Genomic DNA, 16,793 nt, shown 5'->3' on the forward strand with positions numbered 1-16,793 from the left:
AGGCTATAAATAGCCTCTAGTTCAGAGGGCCGCAGCGGGAGCTAGTCTCAGGGCCCAGCCAGTTTGCAGGTGACTCTGATTTTCAGTCTGGATGCACTAGACCACCTGGAGGAGTGTTTTAGAAACTCCCAGTGCCTGGGCTTCACCCCCAGAGATTCTGTTTTCTTGGCCTGGGATGGGGCCCCAAGTGTCAGTATTTCCTAAAGCGCCTCTGGTAATTCTAATGCATGCTTAGTTGAGAACTACTGAGAGATGCAGGGAGTATTCAGAGGAGAAATTGAAGATAGAGGAGTGTTTGCTGATCACAAAGAGGCCAGAGGGGCTGGAAGGGAGGAGAGTAGAAGGTTGGGTGGTGGAGGTAATTTGTCCTGTTTCCCATGCAACATGGTGAGAAAGCATCTAGTGTTACTTTGTAAAGCAATTTCTGGAATCTTTTGTCCGTTAAATGGGTCCGTTTATTTTTTATATTTGCTAAAATAAATCTTTCAAGGATTGTGGGACAGAGAGAATGTGTGTTCTTGTTCTAAGTCTGTATCAGGTAGGAACTGCTCTTTTTTAATTTTTTTCTACTTTTAATATAAATTATCTGAGAAAGAGAGGACTACTTGTGCCCTGAAGGAGGTTTTCCCATCGTATCTTCAAGGCTGCTCTAATTGACAGTCCTTATTCATGCCCCCTCTTTTTTTCTCCACCTTACAGTGGCACCCCCGTTAATTTTCTTATTGCTGGTCCTCTTGGGTGCCTTCTTTTTCATTTTTTTCCTCTATGTTTATCTCTTTTCTTCTGATCACTAAATACCTGTGAATACAGAAACTTAAAGAAATGCAAAGAAAGAGAGAGTCAAAGGTTCAGAAGTGGATTTCTACCATAAGAAACTAGGATTTTCATTTTATTTTCTCACCTCTTTGTTATTTACAAGTGTGAAAGAGTCCAGTTTGGTAGTCATTAAATGCCTTCTGTCTGTGAAGTCTGATGTCATTGTTATCAATAAAGTGACTGATGAGCCCAGTTTGCCTGGGACTTTCCCAGTCTTAGCTTTCGAAGTCTTGAGTCCTGAGAAGCCCCTCCGTCCCAAACAACCCCGGGAGACCATTGAGAGTGTTGTGTTGGATAACCGGTATGTGCAGCCTGCCTCTTGCCCTTAAGGAGCTTATAGTTTCCAGGGCCATGAGAAAGCAATAAATGTAATAAATCAGTTAAAATAAGAATGTAAACAAGGACATGGGTTTCCTGGGTCACCATATCCAGACAGTTGATGGTAAATAGAGGGCATTAGAAAAGGGAGACAGTATGTTATATACATAAGAAACTAAAGTCCCAGATAACTTTGCTTCTAATTATACTGTTTTCCAACTGACTGTACTTGAACCAGACCACTCCTGGACATGGGTCATTATATTGTTTTTATGAGTTTATTCAAGACATACATTTTTCACTTGAGGTAAATGAGGTATAGATGCTCCTTTTCAGAATAATTCAAACCAATCCCATTATGCTTTTCTTTTTTAATTAGCTTATAAGTTCAATTGCCTGGGTACAGTCTGTACCTAGGAACAAACCATCATATTTCCTTTTTTCCCTTCGCTCTTCAGAGACTCTTACTATATGATTTGGATTTGAAGTGGTAGGAATTTCCAGCTAGGAGATGGGAGGAGGGTGGTTGAGGAATTGATCTTCTGCTAGATTTTGGAGGTTCCTACAGTGACATTTGAGCAATATATCAGAAAGTAGGAAACTGTGATTTCAGTACATATCATATCACTATATTGGGCTGCTCATTTACACAGTTCATCAGCCTTCATTAGATTTTCCTCTGTGCATCACCCCCAGCACCACCACCACACCCAATCCCTTGATCTTATAGGCATGCTTCACACGTTAGAGGTCTGGAATATTTGCAATCTGGACCTTCTCCTATTAAATTGGTAAGTTGAAAATATCCCAAGAAAACATTATTTTCCGTAGCTATATGTACATGGATTTCCATTCTTTTTAGGTGGCTGCAAAATTCGGATTCAGGGGGACTGGACCAGAGAGCGCCGCTTTGAAATCCCTGATGAGGAACGCTGTCTGAAGTTCCTCTCAGAGGTCCTTGCTGCTCAGGAAGGTAACTCAAGCCTCAGCAGTTTTCTTTCTACTACTTGCATGGGACATGCTGTACAGAGGCAAGTGGCCATTAGCAAAGTACCTCACCCCTAGAGCCTTGATAGGCGATTTTTTTTTTTTCTTCAGGAATGGCCCCAGGGATAGGTTAGGGAATAAGTCTATTCAGCTTTAAGGACACTGAGTCAATTTCCAGAATCTTCAGTTTCATTCCTTGGACAGCTTACTGCAGACTGTAATCCTCCTCTGGTCCCAGATGATCCCAGAGCTGCCCTCATTTTCTTAGTCTCTTCCTTTGTATTCAAGAATGGCGCTGGCCCCTGCACTTGAGTGCTGAGTGAATGGCCTTTGGTTATGGTATATTCCATTCAATGGAATAGTCATTCCATTCTGACTATGACCCTTATCTCTCCAGCGCAGTCACAACTTCTTGTTCCAGAGCAAAAGGACTCATCCAGCTGGTACCAGAAATTAGACACTGAGGACAACTCTTCCGTTTTTTCAGGTACTGAAAAGATTCTTTTTTTCCCTGGTTGCTATGATTATTGCAGAGTCAATAGATTTTATCTGGGCAGATAAGATAATGTGGATTAATGTCAGTGTCAGATACCTTCTCCTATGGAGTGGTTTTATCAAGTCCGTACCCACTGACTCACGTTCACTCCTGATCCTTTCTGTGGCACATTAGCTCTTTCAGTGCCAGCTTAGCAGAGGGGTAAAAAGTGCAGGCTCTGGAGCCAGACTACCTGGGTTTGAATCCCCGTTCTCTGACTTACTAGTTACATGACCTTGGTCCAATTACTTTGACAACTCTGAGCTTCTGTTTCTTTTTCTGTAACATAGGAAGATTTTTAATAGCACCTACCTCATGAGGTCTTTGTGACAATTAAGTGAGATAATGATATAGCTCCTTACTATCAACCAGGCATTGTGCTAAAAGTCTTCTATAAAGACTAGCTCTTATTATTCACGTTCCAAGTTAACGTAACTTACTGTCATTCTAGTTAACATGTCAGTGCTTCAGGGACAGATGTGCTTCTTCCCCCAATCTACGTTATCACTACTCTTATACCTTTCCGTTTGGTAACGCCACTGAGCAAATAGTGATCAAACCAAAACCGCTGATCAAAGCAAAGTCCTATCAATCCTGGATAAGTTGGATGTTATCTCTCCCCCCTTCCACTCTGGGTTCTGTGTCCTTCAGGGCTTCTTGGATTTGAGGATAATTTTTCATCTTTGAATTTGGACAAGAAAATAAATTTGCAGAATCAGCCTACAGGGGTTCATCGGGAACCGCCACCCCCACCGTCTTCAGTGAATAGAATGTAAGTCCTATGTTGAAACAGATTTCCCACGTGTGAGACACACATGGGAATTGTTTAAGGCAATTTCAGTTTTGAATTCCTCATTTATTTGCTAGGCTTCCACGTGAAAAGGAAGCTTCTAACAAGGAACAGCCCAAAGTGACCAATACCATGCGGAAGCTCTTTGTACCAAACACCCAGTCTGGGCAGCGGGAGGGTCTCATCAAACACATCCTGGCAAAGCGAGAGAAAGAATATGTCAACATTCAGACTTTCAGGTTAGTCTCTCTTCTACTTACTGAGGCTAAACGTTAGTACATATAGGAAAAAATGGTCTTTGGGTATTTAAGGTATTAGTTTAATTAGCTTAATTCAGAATAAAAGCATAAAGAAAAGAATGGTGAGCTGATTCAAGCCCCTGTCTTTATGCTGGTCAATAACATACATATCCAAAATAATGCAAGTGCTACAGTTTCCCTTGGATTTTCTAATTACTAGTGATACCACCTCTACTAACCTTTCTATCCACTCTTAGAGAACCAAGTCAAGCTCACAAGTACTAGAGAATTGTCTCCTAGTACATTCCATAAGCAAGTGTGTTTATCTATCTGACCTGCTGAATTTCTTCTTGCCAATATTGGAAAATTAAGTCCGCCATTACCACTAGACTTTAATTTACCTACTTTGGGAAGTTAACTGAAGGAAGTTTCACCCAAGCATCTTGATTGGGAGGTCTATCTTCGATTCTTTCCTCTATTATATTTTTCATTTCATCTTGGTGATATCCTCTTTTCTGGACTCACTACGTGTGGTGTGTGTCGTGTATCCCGATGTTCAAAGCAGCAATGCTTTTCTTTGTTATTTTCGAACAGCATGTACCCTTTTAGTCCAAGATTCCAGTCCCATCTGCTATCCCATTATGCCTCATTTATTCTAATTCAGTCATGACTATATCCCTATGCTGAAACCTCCAGATCTTCAGATTTCCCGTGATGCTTATATTTGTATGTAAACAGTTAAGACAGTCATGAGTTTTCCCTTCTGCTTTCCCCCTTAATACTATATCTGTCTCAACAGAATTTCCTACACAGATGTCCTTGTAATCCTTCGGGAAGTGAGTTTTTGGATTTAACTACAACTCCTTACGGAATAGTTATCCATGTTAGACATCCTTATAGCATGAAGATACCTCTTTCCCATCCACAAGCTCTCCCTTCAGATATGAGTTTGGATGGAATGTAATAGAAAGGAAATGTGGTAGAGCAATTAAATTTGTGTCTTTTAAATAGAGACTTGGTTCCTTTCTGTAGGTTTACCTGATGTAAAATTTGGAGAGAATAAGCCCACTGCCTTTGTCTCCTACAGGCAAGAGGGTTTGGTGTGTGTGTGTGGCAGAACAGTTTGAGAAATTATGTTGCTTATTGTGACTATCCACACTTGACCTTTGTTTTTCAATTATTTTTTGGTATCATGTATTAGATTCTTTGTTGGAACATGGAACGTGAATGGCCAGTCTCCAGATAGTGGGCTAGAACCTTGGCTGAACTGTGATCCGAATCCTCCTGATATCTACTGCATTGGGTAAAATGCGCGTCTGGAATTTCATTTTGGCTGTATGTTTGGTGTTAGTTTATGTGACATTTTGCTTTTTTTTCCCCCACCATTTGTAAAAACCTACTGTAGACTATATGTGAGAGTTAACTTGTGGGTCAAATTTGTGAGATCATAAAGGAAAAGATACCTAAATTGGTGTAAGGAAGCATCTAATCCTCTCAAAACCCATAGAAAACTATATACTTCATAGAAACTGAGATTTGAGGTTAATTCTAACAGTGACTATTTCTAGGATATATAAGCAAAGCTCTACTGTTATCCCTTATGGAGGTTTTTTTGTTTGTGTTTTGCATAGCCTGTGCATATACCTGTGGCGGGGAGTCTTTTGAAAAGAAAACTACTTGTCCTTACTGATCACCTGAGTCAATAGAGCAGTTCTCTAAAATTTATCTTTTCCGCATTGTTTCATCTAATGTCTCAGAAAATGGGACAGGAGGTAGTCAGAGATAATTATGGGATGTGTGTAGATCCGACATCCTCTTGTTTTCTCAGATTCCAAGAGCTGGACTTGAGCACAGAAGCCTTTTTCTGCTTTGAATCTGTGAAGGAACAAGAGTGGTCCTTGGCTGTGGAGAGGGGTTTGCATTCCAAAGCCAAGTGTAAGAAAGTAAGCCGCATTGAATTATCTCTTTTAGTATACAACTAAATAGAACTCACTAGAAGTTACTCTGTTGTCTATAGCTTGTTCCAAAAGAGTGGTTTAATTGAATTCTTCCCCATGTGTAATACTGGAATAGGGCAGACTAATCCTTTTTATTCCTATTTCCTAGAAAAAAAATTCCCTAAGTTTCCCGATCTTATAGTTTCATTGCTTAGGTAGTTTTTAGGAGAAAAGAAGAATTTTATTGTCCTCATAGCAGTAATTAACTCAAATAATGACACATAAGATAAGTGATTTTTGCAATGAGAGTTTAAGATTGAAATTGTTCGCTGACATGGTCAGAACTGGATGCTTTACAGAAAAGCAGTTTGAAGCATGTGGGTGCATAGGGCAAGCTTTGGAATTGGAGGAAGAACAGGAGTGTTGTGGAATTTCAATGAGCTCGAAACTTGGTTGTAAGTCAAGAATAGAGTTGACTTTAGCAAGGTGGCCCAATTTGTTGGTCTCTAGAAGGCACGTGGTAGAGGCTACCAGAAGAGTCATTTTAATTATGGGGCTACCATACCAAGCCCTTTAAAAGGAGTCATTTGTCTAAGTAATTTTCATCTGCATCTTCTAACAGCTGATATAGGTGATAAGACTCCTGAAGATGTTATTCCTCTCATATAGACTAATACACATTTCAGACATATTTCTAGTTCACAGACTTAAAAGTAAAAAGGATTGTTATACATTTTAATTTCTTAGGAAATTGTAAATCAGAAACTAGGAAGAAGAGGCAAAAGGAACAAGCTGGGCTAGAGGCTTTGTCATTATTATTCGAATTTTTAATGCTGCCTACTCACGGTAGGCTAAAAAGTGATTAAAATAATGAATCTAGAGCTGAGTGTACTCGTTGTCTCCAAAGACTTTTAACTCCTACTGGTCAGAGCCAGATTAAAGCTTTCCCAGAGAAATTTTGTTTTCTCTTTATGAGGCCCACTGGGAAATTAGAGGATTTGGATTCAGATTAGGGCATGGTTATATCTTCTTGGTGGAAAATTAGTTGTGGGAATTCGATATGTGGCAAAGAGTGGTATTAACATGAAGCTCTTCTAACTCCCTGCGACTCATAGGTTCAGCTGGTCCGCCTGATTGGGATGATGCTCCTGATATTTGCCAGAAAGGACCAGTGGCGATATATCCGTGATGTTGCTACAGAAACAGTTGGGACTGGAATCATGGGGAAGATGGTGAGTTACTTTGGAAATGAGCTCAATTATGATTTATGTCCATGTGAAGTTCAGGTGCTAGTTGCATCTTTGTACTAACTGTGGATAATTACTCTTGCTAACAGGGAAACAAAGGTGGGGTAGCTGTGAGATTTGTATTTCACAACACTACCTTTTGCGTTGTCAATTCCCACTTGGCTGCCCACGTGGAGGACTTTGAGAGAAGGAATCAGGATTATAAGGACATCTGCGCACGAATGAGTTTTGTGGTCCCAAATCAGACCCTCCCACAGCTGAACATCATGAAACATGAGTGAGTGGTTAAGTCTTCCTTAGCCTTTGAATAGTGGAGGTGAGAAGAGACTGAACGTGGTGAGAAGCTATAGAAATGTGAAGAGTGAAGAGATTATTGTTTAGGGATTGGGGTCAGGAAGAAGGGGGCGGTGTGAGGAATAGCAGATGCATTGAGTCAGAGGAATTAGATTTGCTCTCAGAGGAAAGGTTAGTTCTGTTAGTGGGCATCTAGAGTAATGGTAGAGGGGGGTCTGTCAATTGACATCAGTTTTTATTATTTTTTATTATAAAATAGAAATGTTCATTGTCAATGTAATAAAAGGTAAAAGTTAAAAATCCCTCATTTCTTACCTCTGCTCTCCCCAGCCAGTCCCTCCTTCCGAAGAAAAACACTGTGGACAATTCAGTGTGTATCCTTCCAGATCTGTGCTGTCCATTATGACAGCCAGTAGCCATAGGTGGCTGTTGGGCACTTGAAAGTAGCTAGTCCAAATTGAGATGTGCTGTGAGCATATACACTGAATTTAGTAGGGAAAAAATGTAAAATATCTCAACTTTTTAAGTATTGATTACATGTTGAAATAACAAAAGTTTGCATATATTGAGTTAAATGGGATTTGTTTTTTTTTTAAAGAAGGCATTGGGGTTTTTTTGTTTTGTTTTTTAAATTTATTTTTGGCTGAGTTGGGTCTTCGTTGCTGTGCACGGGCTTTCTCTAGTTGCGACGAGCGGGGGCTACTCTTCGTTGCGGCGCATGGGCTTCTCATTGTGGTGGCTTCTCTTGTTGCGGGGCACGGGCTCTAGGCGTGCGAGCCTCAGTAGTTGTGGCACACGGGCTCAGTAGTTGTGGCTCACAGGCTGTAGAGCGCAGGCTCAGTAGTTGTGATACATGGGCTTAGTTGCTCTGCAGCATGTGGGATCTTCCTGGACCAGGGATCGAACCCAAGTCCCCTCCATTGGCAGGCAGATTCTTAACCACTGCCCCACCAGGGAAGTCCCTATCTGTTCTGAATAGTGCTGTTGTAGACTTTTCTCTATGCACACACAAACACACACATACTCATTATATAGGACTGTATTATCCTACTTATTGTGAATCTCTTTTCAAGTCAGTAAATAGAGATCTACATTATTCTTTTTACTGGCTGTGAATCATTAAGAAAAGGGGCTGTGGAGATTTAAAGACACCAATGGATAATGTGAAAGGTTAGTGAAGAATGGGACTTAATAAGGATAGAAACAAAAATCAGTTGAGGAATGGATTGTTAGTAGTAAATGGTTAGTTGTAAGGAAATTAATACTAGTAATTGAAATTCTGAGAGGGTGATGAGATTTGGAATAGTGGTTTGAGATGTGAATTAGTAGGAAAACAAAAGATAATTTGGGGGTATTAGGATCAGTAGAGAGTGGGGTAATTGAGGAAAGAGTAGGGAAAGGCAGTGATGTTGGCCTCTTTCCATATTGTCTCAACAATTAGGATCATATAGAATTCTGTTTCACAGTGGTAAAACCAGACCTTGACATCAGTAATCCATTCTTCTGCCTCAGTTATTCTGCTATTGATTCCTTCTAGAGTATTTTTCATTTCAGTTATTGAATTGTTCATCTCTGTTTGTTTGTTCTTTTATTCTTCTAGGTCTTTGTTAAACATTTCTTGCATCTTCTCGATCTTTGCCTCCATTCTTTTTCCGAGGTCCTGGATCATCTTCACTATCATTATTCTGAATTCTTTTTCTGGAAGGTTGCTTATCTCCACTTCATTTAGTTGTTTTTCTGGGGTTTTATCTTGTTCCTTCATCTAGTACATGGCCCTCTGCCTTTTCGTCTTGTCTATCTTTCTGTGAATGTGGTTTTTGTTCCAGAGGTTGCAGGATTGTAATTCTTGCTTCTTGCTCTACGTCTGCATATTTATTCCTGTCCTATCCCTAGGTTCTTCAGAACCTTTCTTTTTTTTTTTAGATTCCATATATATGTGTTAGCACATGGTATTTGTTTTTCTCTTTCTGACTTACTTCACTCTGTATGAGGTCCATGCACCTCACTACAAATAACTCAGTTTTGTTTATTTTTATGGCTGAGTAATATTCCATTGTATATATGTGCCACATCTTCTTTATCCATTCATCTGTTGATGGACACTTAGGTTGCTTCCATGTCCTGGCTATTGTAAATAGAGCTGCAATGAACATTGTGGTACATGACTCTTTGTTTTTTTTTTAAGAAGATGTTGGGGGTAGGAGTTTATTAATTAGTTAATTTATTTTTGCTGTGTTGGGTCTTCGTTTCTGTGCAAGGGCTTTCTCTAGTTGTGGCAAGCGGGGTCCACTCTTCATCACGGTGCACAGGCCTCTCACTATCGCGGCCTCTCTTGTTGTGGAGCACAGGCTCCAGATGTGCAGGCTCAGTAGTTGTGGCTCACGGGCCCAGTTGCTCCGCGGCATGTGGGATCCTCCCAGACCAGGGCTCGAACCCGTGTCCCCTGCATTAGCAGGCATATTCTCAACCACTGCGCCACCAGGTAAGCCCCATGACTCTTTTTGAATTACGGTTTTCTCAGGGTATATGACCAGTAGTGGGATTGCTGGGTCATATGGTAGTTCTATTTTTACTTTTTTTAGGGAATCTCCATACTGTTCTCCATAGTGGCTGTATCAATTTACATTCCCGCCACAGATTGTCTATTTCTTCTTAACGTGAGTTTTGGTAGATTGTATCTTTCAAGGAATTGGTTCACTTCATCTGGGTTATCACATTTGTTGGCATAAAGTTGGTGGTGTTATGCCTTCCTGTGTTACGTTTTTAATGACTATCAGATCTATAGTTCTTTCTTTCATTCCAGATATTAGTAATTTGCATCCTCTCTCTTTTTTTTTAATTAGCCTGGCTAACGGCTTATCACTTTCAGTGATCTTTTCAAGGAACCAGCTTTTGGTTTCAGTGATTTTCTCTGTTGATTTCCTGTTTTCATTTTCATTGATTTCTGCTCTAATTATTTTTTGAAATTAATTAATTAATTAATTAATTTTTGGCTGTGTTGGGTCTTCGTTGCTGCATGTGGGCTTTCTCTAGTTGTGGCAAGTGGGGGCTACTCTTCATTGTGGTGTGCAGTGGCTTCTCTTGAGGAGTACAGGCTCTAGGCGCACAAGCTTCAGTAGTTGTGGCACGTAAGCTCAGTAGTTGTGGCTCATGGGCTCTAGAGAGCAGGCTCAGTAGTTGTGGCACACGGGCGTAGTTGCTTCAAGGCACGTGGGATCTTCCCAGACCAGGGCTCGAACCCGTGTCCCCTGCATTGGCAGGCGGATTCTTAACCACTGCACCACCAGGGAAGTCCCTCTGCTCTAATTCTTATTATTTTTTCCCTTCTGCTAACTTTGGATTTCATTTGCTTTTCTTTTTCTAGTATGCTAAAGTGGAAGCTTAGATCATTGATTTTACATCTTTTTTATTTTCTAATATATGCATTCAATGCTGTAATTTTCCCTCTAAGCACTGCTTTTACTGTACTTTACAAATTTTGACAAGTTAGGTTTTCATTTTAATTTAGTTCAAAATATTTTCAAATTTCTATTGAGATTTCTTCTTTGACCCATGTGTTATTTGGAAATGGGTTGTATTTCGGAATTTTCCGTCTACCTTTTGTTGTTGTTGTTATTGATTTCTAGCTTAATTCCATTGTAGTCTGAAAGCATGCATTGTATGATTTCTACTCTTTTAAATTTGTTAAGGTGTGGTTTTTGGCCCAGAATGTGGTCTATCTTGATGAATGTTCCATGTGAGCTTGAAAATAATGTGTATTCTGCTGTTTGATGAAGTAGTCTATAGATGTCCATTATATCTAGCTGGTTGATGGTGTTGTTGAGTTCAACTTTGTCCTTACTGAATTTTTGCCTGCTGGATCTATTTCTGATACAGGGGTGTTGATGTCTCCAACTATGATAACGGGTTCATCTATCTCTCTGTGCAGTTCTATCTGTTTTTGCCTCACTGGTTTGATGCTCTGATTTTGAACACATACACATTAAGGACTGTTATGTCTTTTTGGAGAATCAACCCCTTTATCATTATGTAATGCCCTTTATCGCTGATAACCTTCCTTGGTCTGAAGTCTGCTCTGTCTGAAATTAATATATCTACTCCTACTTTCTTTTGATTAGTGTTAGCATGGTATATCTTTCTCCATCCATTTACTTTTAATTTATATGTGTCTTTGTATTTAAAGTGGGCTTCTTGTAGACAACGTATAGTTGGGTCTTGTTTTTTCAATCCACACTATATCTGTCTTTTAATTGTTGCATTTAGACTCTTGATATTCAAAGTGATTATTGATACAGTTGGATTAATATCCACCATATTTGTTACTGTTTTTTACTTGTTATCCTTGTTCTTTGTTCCTATTTTTGTCTTCTCCTCTTTTTTGGCCTTTTGTGGTTTTAACTGAACATTTTATATAATTCCATTTTCTCTCCTTTCTAAGCATATCAGTTATACTTTTTTTAAAACTTTTTTTAGTGGTTGCCCTAGAGTTTGCAATATACATTTATGACGAATCCAAGTTCACTTTAAAATAAGACTATACTGCTTCACATGTAGTACAAGTACCTTATAATAACAAGATAATCCTAATACATCCCTCCTGTCTTCTGTATTATTGCTGTCATTTATTTCACGTATACATAAGCGTATACATATCTCATTTTATTGCCCCTCACTTCATTGCACTTCATAGATATTATGTACTTTACAAATTGAAGGTTTGTGGCAACTCTTCATCGAGCAAGTCTATGGCACCATTTTCTCAACAGCATTTGTTTGTTTTGTGTCTCTGTGTCACATTTTGGTAATTCTTCAAATATTTCAAGTTTTTTCATTATTATTATATTTGTTATGATGATCGGCACTCTTTGATGTTACTATAATGAGTTGCTGAAGACTCAGATGATGATTAGCATTTTTTAGTAATGAAATATTTTTAAATTAAGGTATATACATTGTTTTTTTAGACATAATGCTATTACACACTTAATAGACTACACTATAGTGTAAACATAACTTCTATATGCACCGGGAAAACAAAAAATTTGTGTGACTTTATTTGTGTGTAGCTTTATTTGTGTGTAGCTTTATTGCAGTATATGCTTTGCTGCGGTCTGGAACTGAATTGCAATATGTCCGAGGTGTGCCTGTACATGTACACACATACACACAGGCATAATAGTTGAATACAGTGTTGCTATTATTATTTTGGACAAACTATTATATGTTAGATCAATTAAGAATAATAAAAATTAAAGTTTTAATTTTACCTTCAATTATTCCTTCTCTGATGCTCTTCCTTTCTTTATATAGATCTGAGTTTCTGACCTCTATAATTTTCCTTTTCTTTAAAGAAATTCTTTTAACATTTCTTGCAAGGCAAGTGTACTGGCAACAAATTCCCTCAATTTTTTTTTTTTGAGAAAGTCTCTATTGCTCTTTCATTTTTGAAGGATTCTGTTGCAGAGTACAGAATTCTAGATTGGTGGTTTTCTTTTTTTTTTCACTCAACACTTTAAATATACTCACTCTCTTCTTGCTTGCAGTGTTTCTGAGAAGTTGGATATAAATCTTATCTTTGCTCCTTTATAGGTAAGGTGTTTTTTTTCCCTTTGATTTCTTTCAGGAGTTTTTTCTTTATCTTTAATTTTCTGTAACTTGAAAATAATATGCTTAGGTGTAGTTTTTTCGGCATTTATCCTGTTTGATGTTCTCTAAGCTTCCTGGGTCTGTGGTTTGGTGTCTGATACGAATTTGGGGAAATTCTCAGTAATTATTGTTTCAAATATTTCTTCTGTTCCTTCCTCTCTTTCTTCTCCTTCCAGTATGCCCATTATGCAAATATTACATCCTTTGTAGTTATTCCACAGTTCTTGGATATTGGGGGGTAGGTTCAATCTTTTTTATTTTTTTGCGGTACGCGGGCAGTGGTTAAGACTTCATCTTCCAATGCAGGGGGCACAGGTTTGATTCCTGGTCAGGGAACTAAGATCCCACATGCTGTAGGGCGCAACCTAAAAATAAATAATTTTTTTTTTTTTTTTGCGGTACACGGACCTCTCACTGTTGTGGCCTCTCCCATTGCGGAGCACAGGCTCCGGACGCGCAGGCTCAGCGGCCATGGCTCACGGGCCCAGCCGCTCCGCGGCATGTGGGATCCTCCCGGACTGGGTCATGAACCTGTGTCCCCTGCATCAGCAGGCAGACTCTCAACCACTGCGCCACCAGGGAAGCCATAGGTTCAATCTTTTATTTGCTTGCTTTTCAGTTTTGGAGGTTTCTATTGAGATATCCTCAAGCTTAGAGATTCTTTTCTCAGCCATTTCTAGTCTACTAATAAACCCATCAAAAGCATTCTTCATTTTTGTTAGTGTTTTTGATCTCTAGCATTTCTTTTTGATTCTTTGTTTACATTGTCCATCTGTTCTTGCGTGCTGTCTACTTTATCCATTAGAGTTCTTAGCATATTAATCATTGTTGTTTTAAATTCCTGGCCTGATCATTCCTACATCCCTGCCATGTCTGAGTTTGATTATGATTCTTGCTCTATCTTTTCAAACTTTTTTTGCCCTTTAGTGTCTTGTAATTTTTTCTTGATAGGCAGGTATGATGTACTGTGTAAAAGGAACGGCTGTAAATAGGCCTTTAGTGGTGTGGGGGAAGGGGACGGACTCTATAGTCCTGTATTAGATCTGTGGAAGAATGTTGCCTGCAATATCAGTAAACAAAAGATGCCATCAAACCTTCAGCCACTGCAGCCACCCTCAACTGTGCCCCCGAGGGTATTCAGGATAGAGAAAAGCAGGGTACTGGCCCTTAAGGTGCGTATCAAAGGAATGACTTCAATGAGCCCAGACTCTTACATTTTTCTATACTTAGAAAAGTGCTAAATTCAATAACTTGAGATGTCTGGTTTTCTTTAATTAACAGCAACCTTTTGATATTCCGACTACCTGGTTTTTGTTGCAAAACCTCCTATATATCCTGGCTCCTCCCTTACCTCTTCAGAGCAGTCCCTCAGAGCTATCTAAGAGGCTGTCTTCTGGGTTTAAGTCCTCAGAAATTCCTCCAAATAAAACATAATTCTCACCTTTTAGGTTGTGCATTTTTTTGGGGGTTGACAGATCTCAGACTTTAAGGGAGACCTGTCCCTCTGGACTGTGAACTTCACATGTGCTTCTCAGGGTTTTTTTCTCCCCCCTAGGTGGGACAAGATGGCTTGAGTGGACTGGAGTTGGGTATTTCCCTTTTCCCAGGTGGAAGGCTAGAGTTGGCTGTATTTATTTCCCTTCCCCAGGTCAGTTAGGCTCTGATAAAACCCCAGCAAGTTAGGCTTTAGTTATTAAATAGTTTCTCCTGAGGGCAGAGCTTGTTAAGGAGAAAAGAATGCTCCGGAGTATTTCCTTTTCCCCTCCCCTTGCTGGAAGCAGGAGGGGATTGTTCTCTGATATTCACTATGAGAACCTGGTAGAGATCCAGGAGGTAAAACTCACAAAAGTCTGGGGGACTCCTGATGGCTGGGTCCTCCTGCAGTTTTAAGGATGACAAAAATTATGTAACAGATGAAGGAGCAAAGTAAAACCCTACAAGACCAAATAAATGAAGAGGAAATAGGCAACCTACCTGAAAAAGAATTTAGAGTAGTGGTAGTAAAGATGATCCAAAATCTCAGAAATAGAATGGAGGCATGGATCAAGAAAATACAAGAAATGTTTAACTAACACCTAGAAGAACTAAAGAACAAACAGTGAAGAACAACACAAGAACTGACATGAAAAATACACTAGAAGGAATCAATAGCAGAATAACTGAGGCAGAAGAACAAATAAGTGAGCTGGAAGATAGAATTGTGGAAATAACTGCTGAGGAGCAGAATAAAGAAAAAAGAATGAAAATAATTGAGGACAGTCTCAGAGACCTCTGGGACAACATTAAACACACCAACATTCAAATTATAGGGGTCCCAGAAGAAGAAGAGAAAGAGAAAGGGTCTGAGAAAATTTTTGAAGAGATTACGGTGGAAAACTTCCCTATCATGGGAAAGGAAATAGCCACCCAAGTCCAAGAAGCACAGAGAGTCCCATACAGGATAAACCCTAAGAGAAACACACAAAGACACATATTAATCAAACTAACAAAAATTAAATTCAAAGAAAAAATATTAAAAGCAGCAAGGGAAAAGCAACAAATAACATACAAGTGAATCCCCCAACAAATAACACACAAGGGTTATCAGCTGATTTTTCAGCAGAAACTCTGCAGGCCAGAAGGGAGTGGCAGGATATACTTAAAGTGATGAAAGGGAAAAACCTACAACCAAGATTATTCTACCCAGCACTCATTCAGAGTCAAAGGTGAAATCAAAAGCTTTACAGACAAGCAAAAGCTAAGAGAATTCAGCACCACCAAACCAGATTTACAACAAATGCTAAAGGAACTTCTCTCGGTGGGAAACACAAGAGAAGAAAAAGACTCACAAAAAAAACCCAAAACCATTAAGAAAGTGGTAATAGGAACATACATATCGATAATTACCTTGAATGTAAATGGATTAAATGCTCCAATCAAAAGACACAGACTGGCTGAATGGATATAAAAACAAGACCTGGGGCTTCCCTGGTGGCGCAGTGGTTGGAGTCCAGCTGCCGATGCAGGGGACACGGGTTTGTGCCCCAGTCCGGGAAGATCCCACATGCCATGGAGCGGCTGAGCCCGTGAGCCATGGCCGCTGAGCCTGCGTGTCCAGAGCCTGTGTTCCGCAACAGGAGAGGCCACAACAGTGAGAGGCCCGTGTACCACACAAAACAAAACAAAACAAAAACAAAAAGACAAGACCTGTATATATGCTATCTACAAGAGACCCACTTCAGATCTAGGGACACACACAGACTGTAAGTAAGGGGATGGAAAAAGATATTCCATGCAAATGGAAATCAAAAGAAAGCTGGAGTAGCAATACTCATATCAGATAAAATAGACTTTAAAATAAAGACTATTACAAGAGATAAGGAAGACGTAGAGAATGGACTTGAGGACACAGGGAGGGGGAAGGGTAAGCTGGGATGAAGTGAGAGAGTGGCATGGACATATATACACTACCAAATGTAAAATAGATAGCTAGTGAGAAGCAGCCACATAGCACAGGGAGATCAGCTCAGCTTGGTGCTTTGTGACCACCTAGAGGGGTGGGATAGGGAGGGTGGGAGGGAGACTCAAGAGGGAGGAGATATGGGGATATATGTATATTTATAGCTGATTCACTTTGTTATAAAGCAGAAACTAACACACCATTGTAAAGCAATTATACTCCAAAAAAGATGTTAAAAAAAAAGAGATAAGGAAGGACACTACATAATGATCAAAGGATCAATCCAAGAAGAAGATATAACAATTATAAATACCTATGCACCCAACATAGGAGCACCACAATACGTAAGGCAAATGCTAACAGCCATAAAAGGGGAAATCGACAGTAACACAATAATAGTGGGGGACTTTAACACCCCACTTTCACCAATGGACAGATCATCCAGACAGAAAATAAATAGGGAAACACAAGCTTAAATGACACAATAGACCAGATAGATTTTATTGATATTTATAGGACATCCCACCTGAAAGCAGCAGAATACA

General features: G+C 39.5%; 1 protein-coding gene across 1 annotated transcript; it reads left to right on the forward strand.

Moving 5' to 3' along the window:
* Positions 1–1,221: 1,221 nt before the first annotated feature.
* Positions 1,222–7,150, forward strand: LOC116747179 (inositol polyphosphate 5-phosphatase OCRL-like). The gene is made up of 9 exons (XM_032618970.1): positions 1,222–1,258; positions 1,997–2,107; positions 2,519–2,608; positions 3,308–3,428; positions 3,524–3,685; positions 4,887–4,988; positions 5,514–5,628; positions 6,738–6,854; positions 6,959–7,150. Exons 1-9 carry the CDS (start codon positions 1,222–1,224, stop codon positions 7,148–7,150), a joined length of 1,047 nt encoding a protein of 348 aa, XP_032474861.1.
* The last annotated feature ends 9,643 nt before the right edge of the window (positions 7,151–16,793 follow it).

The sequence above is a fragment of the Phocoena sinus genome, chromosome X (assembly GCF_008692025.1).
Source record: "Phocoena sinus isolate mPhoSin1 chromosome X, mPhoSin1.pri, whole genome shotgun sequence".
NCBI lineage: Eukaryota > Metazoa > Chordata > Mammalia > Artiodactyla > Phocoenidae > Phocoena > Phocoena sinus.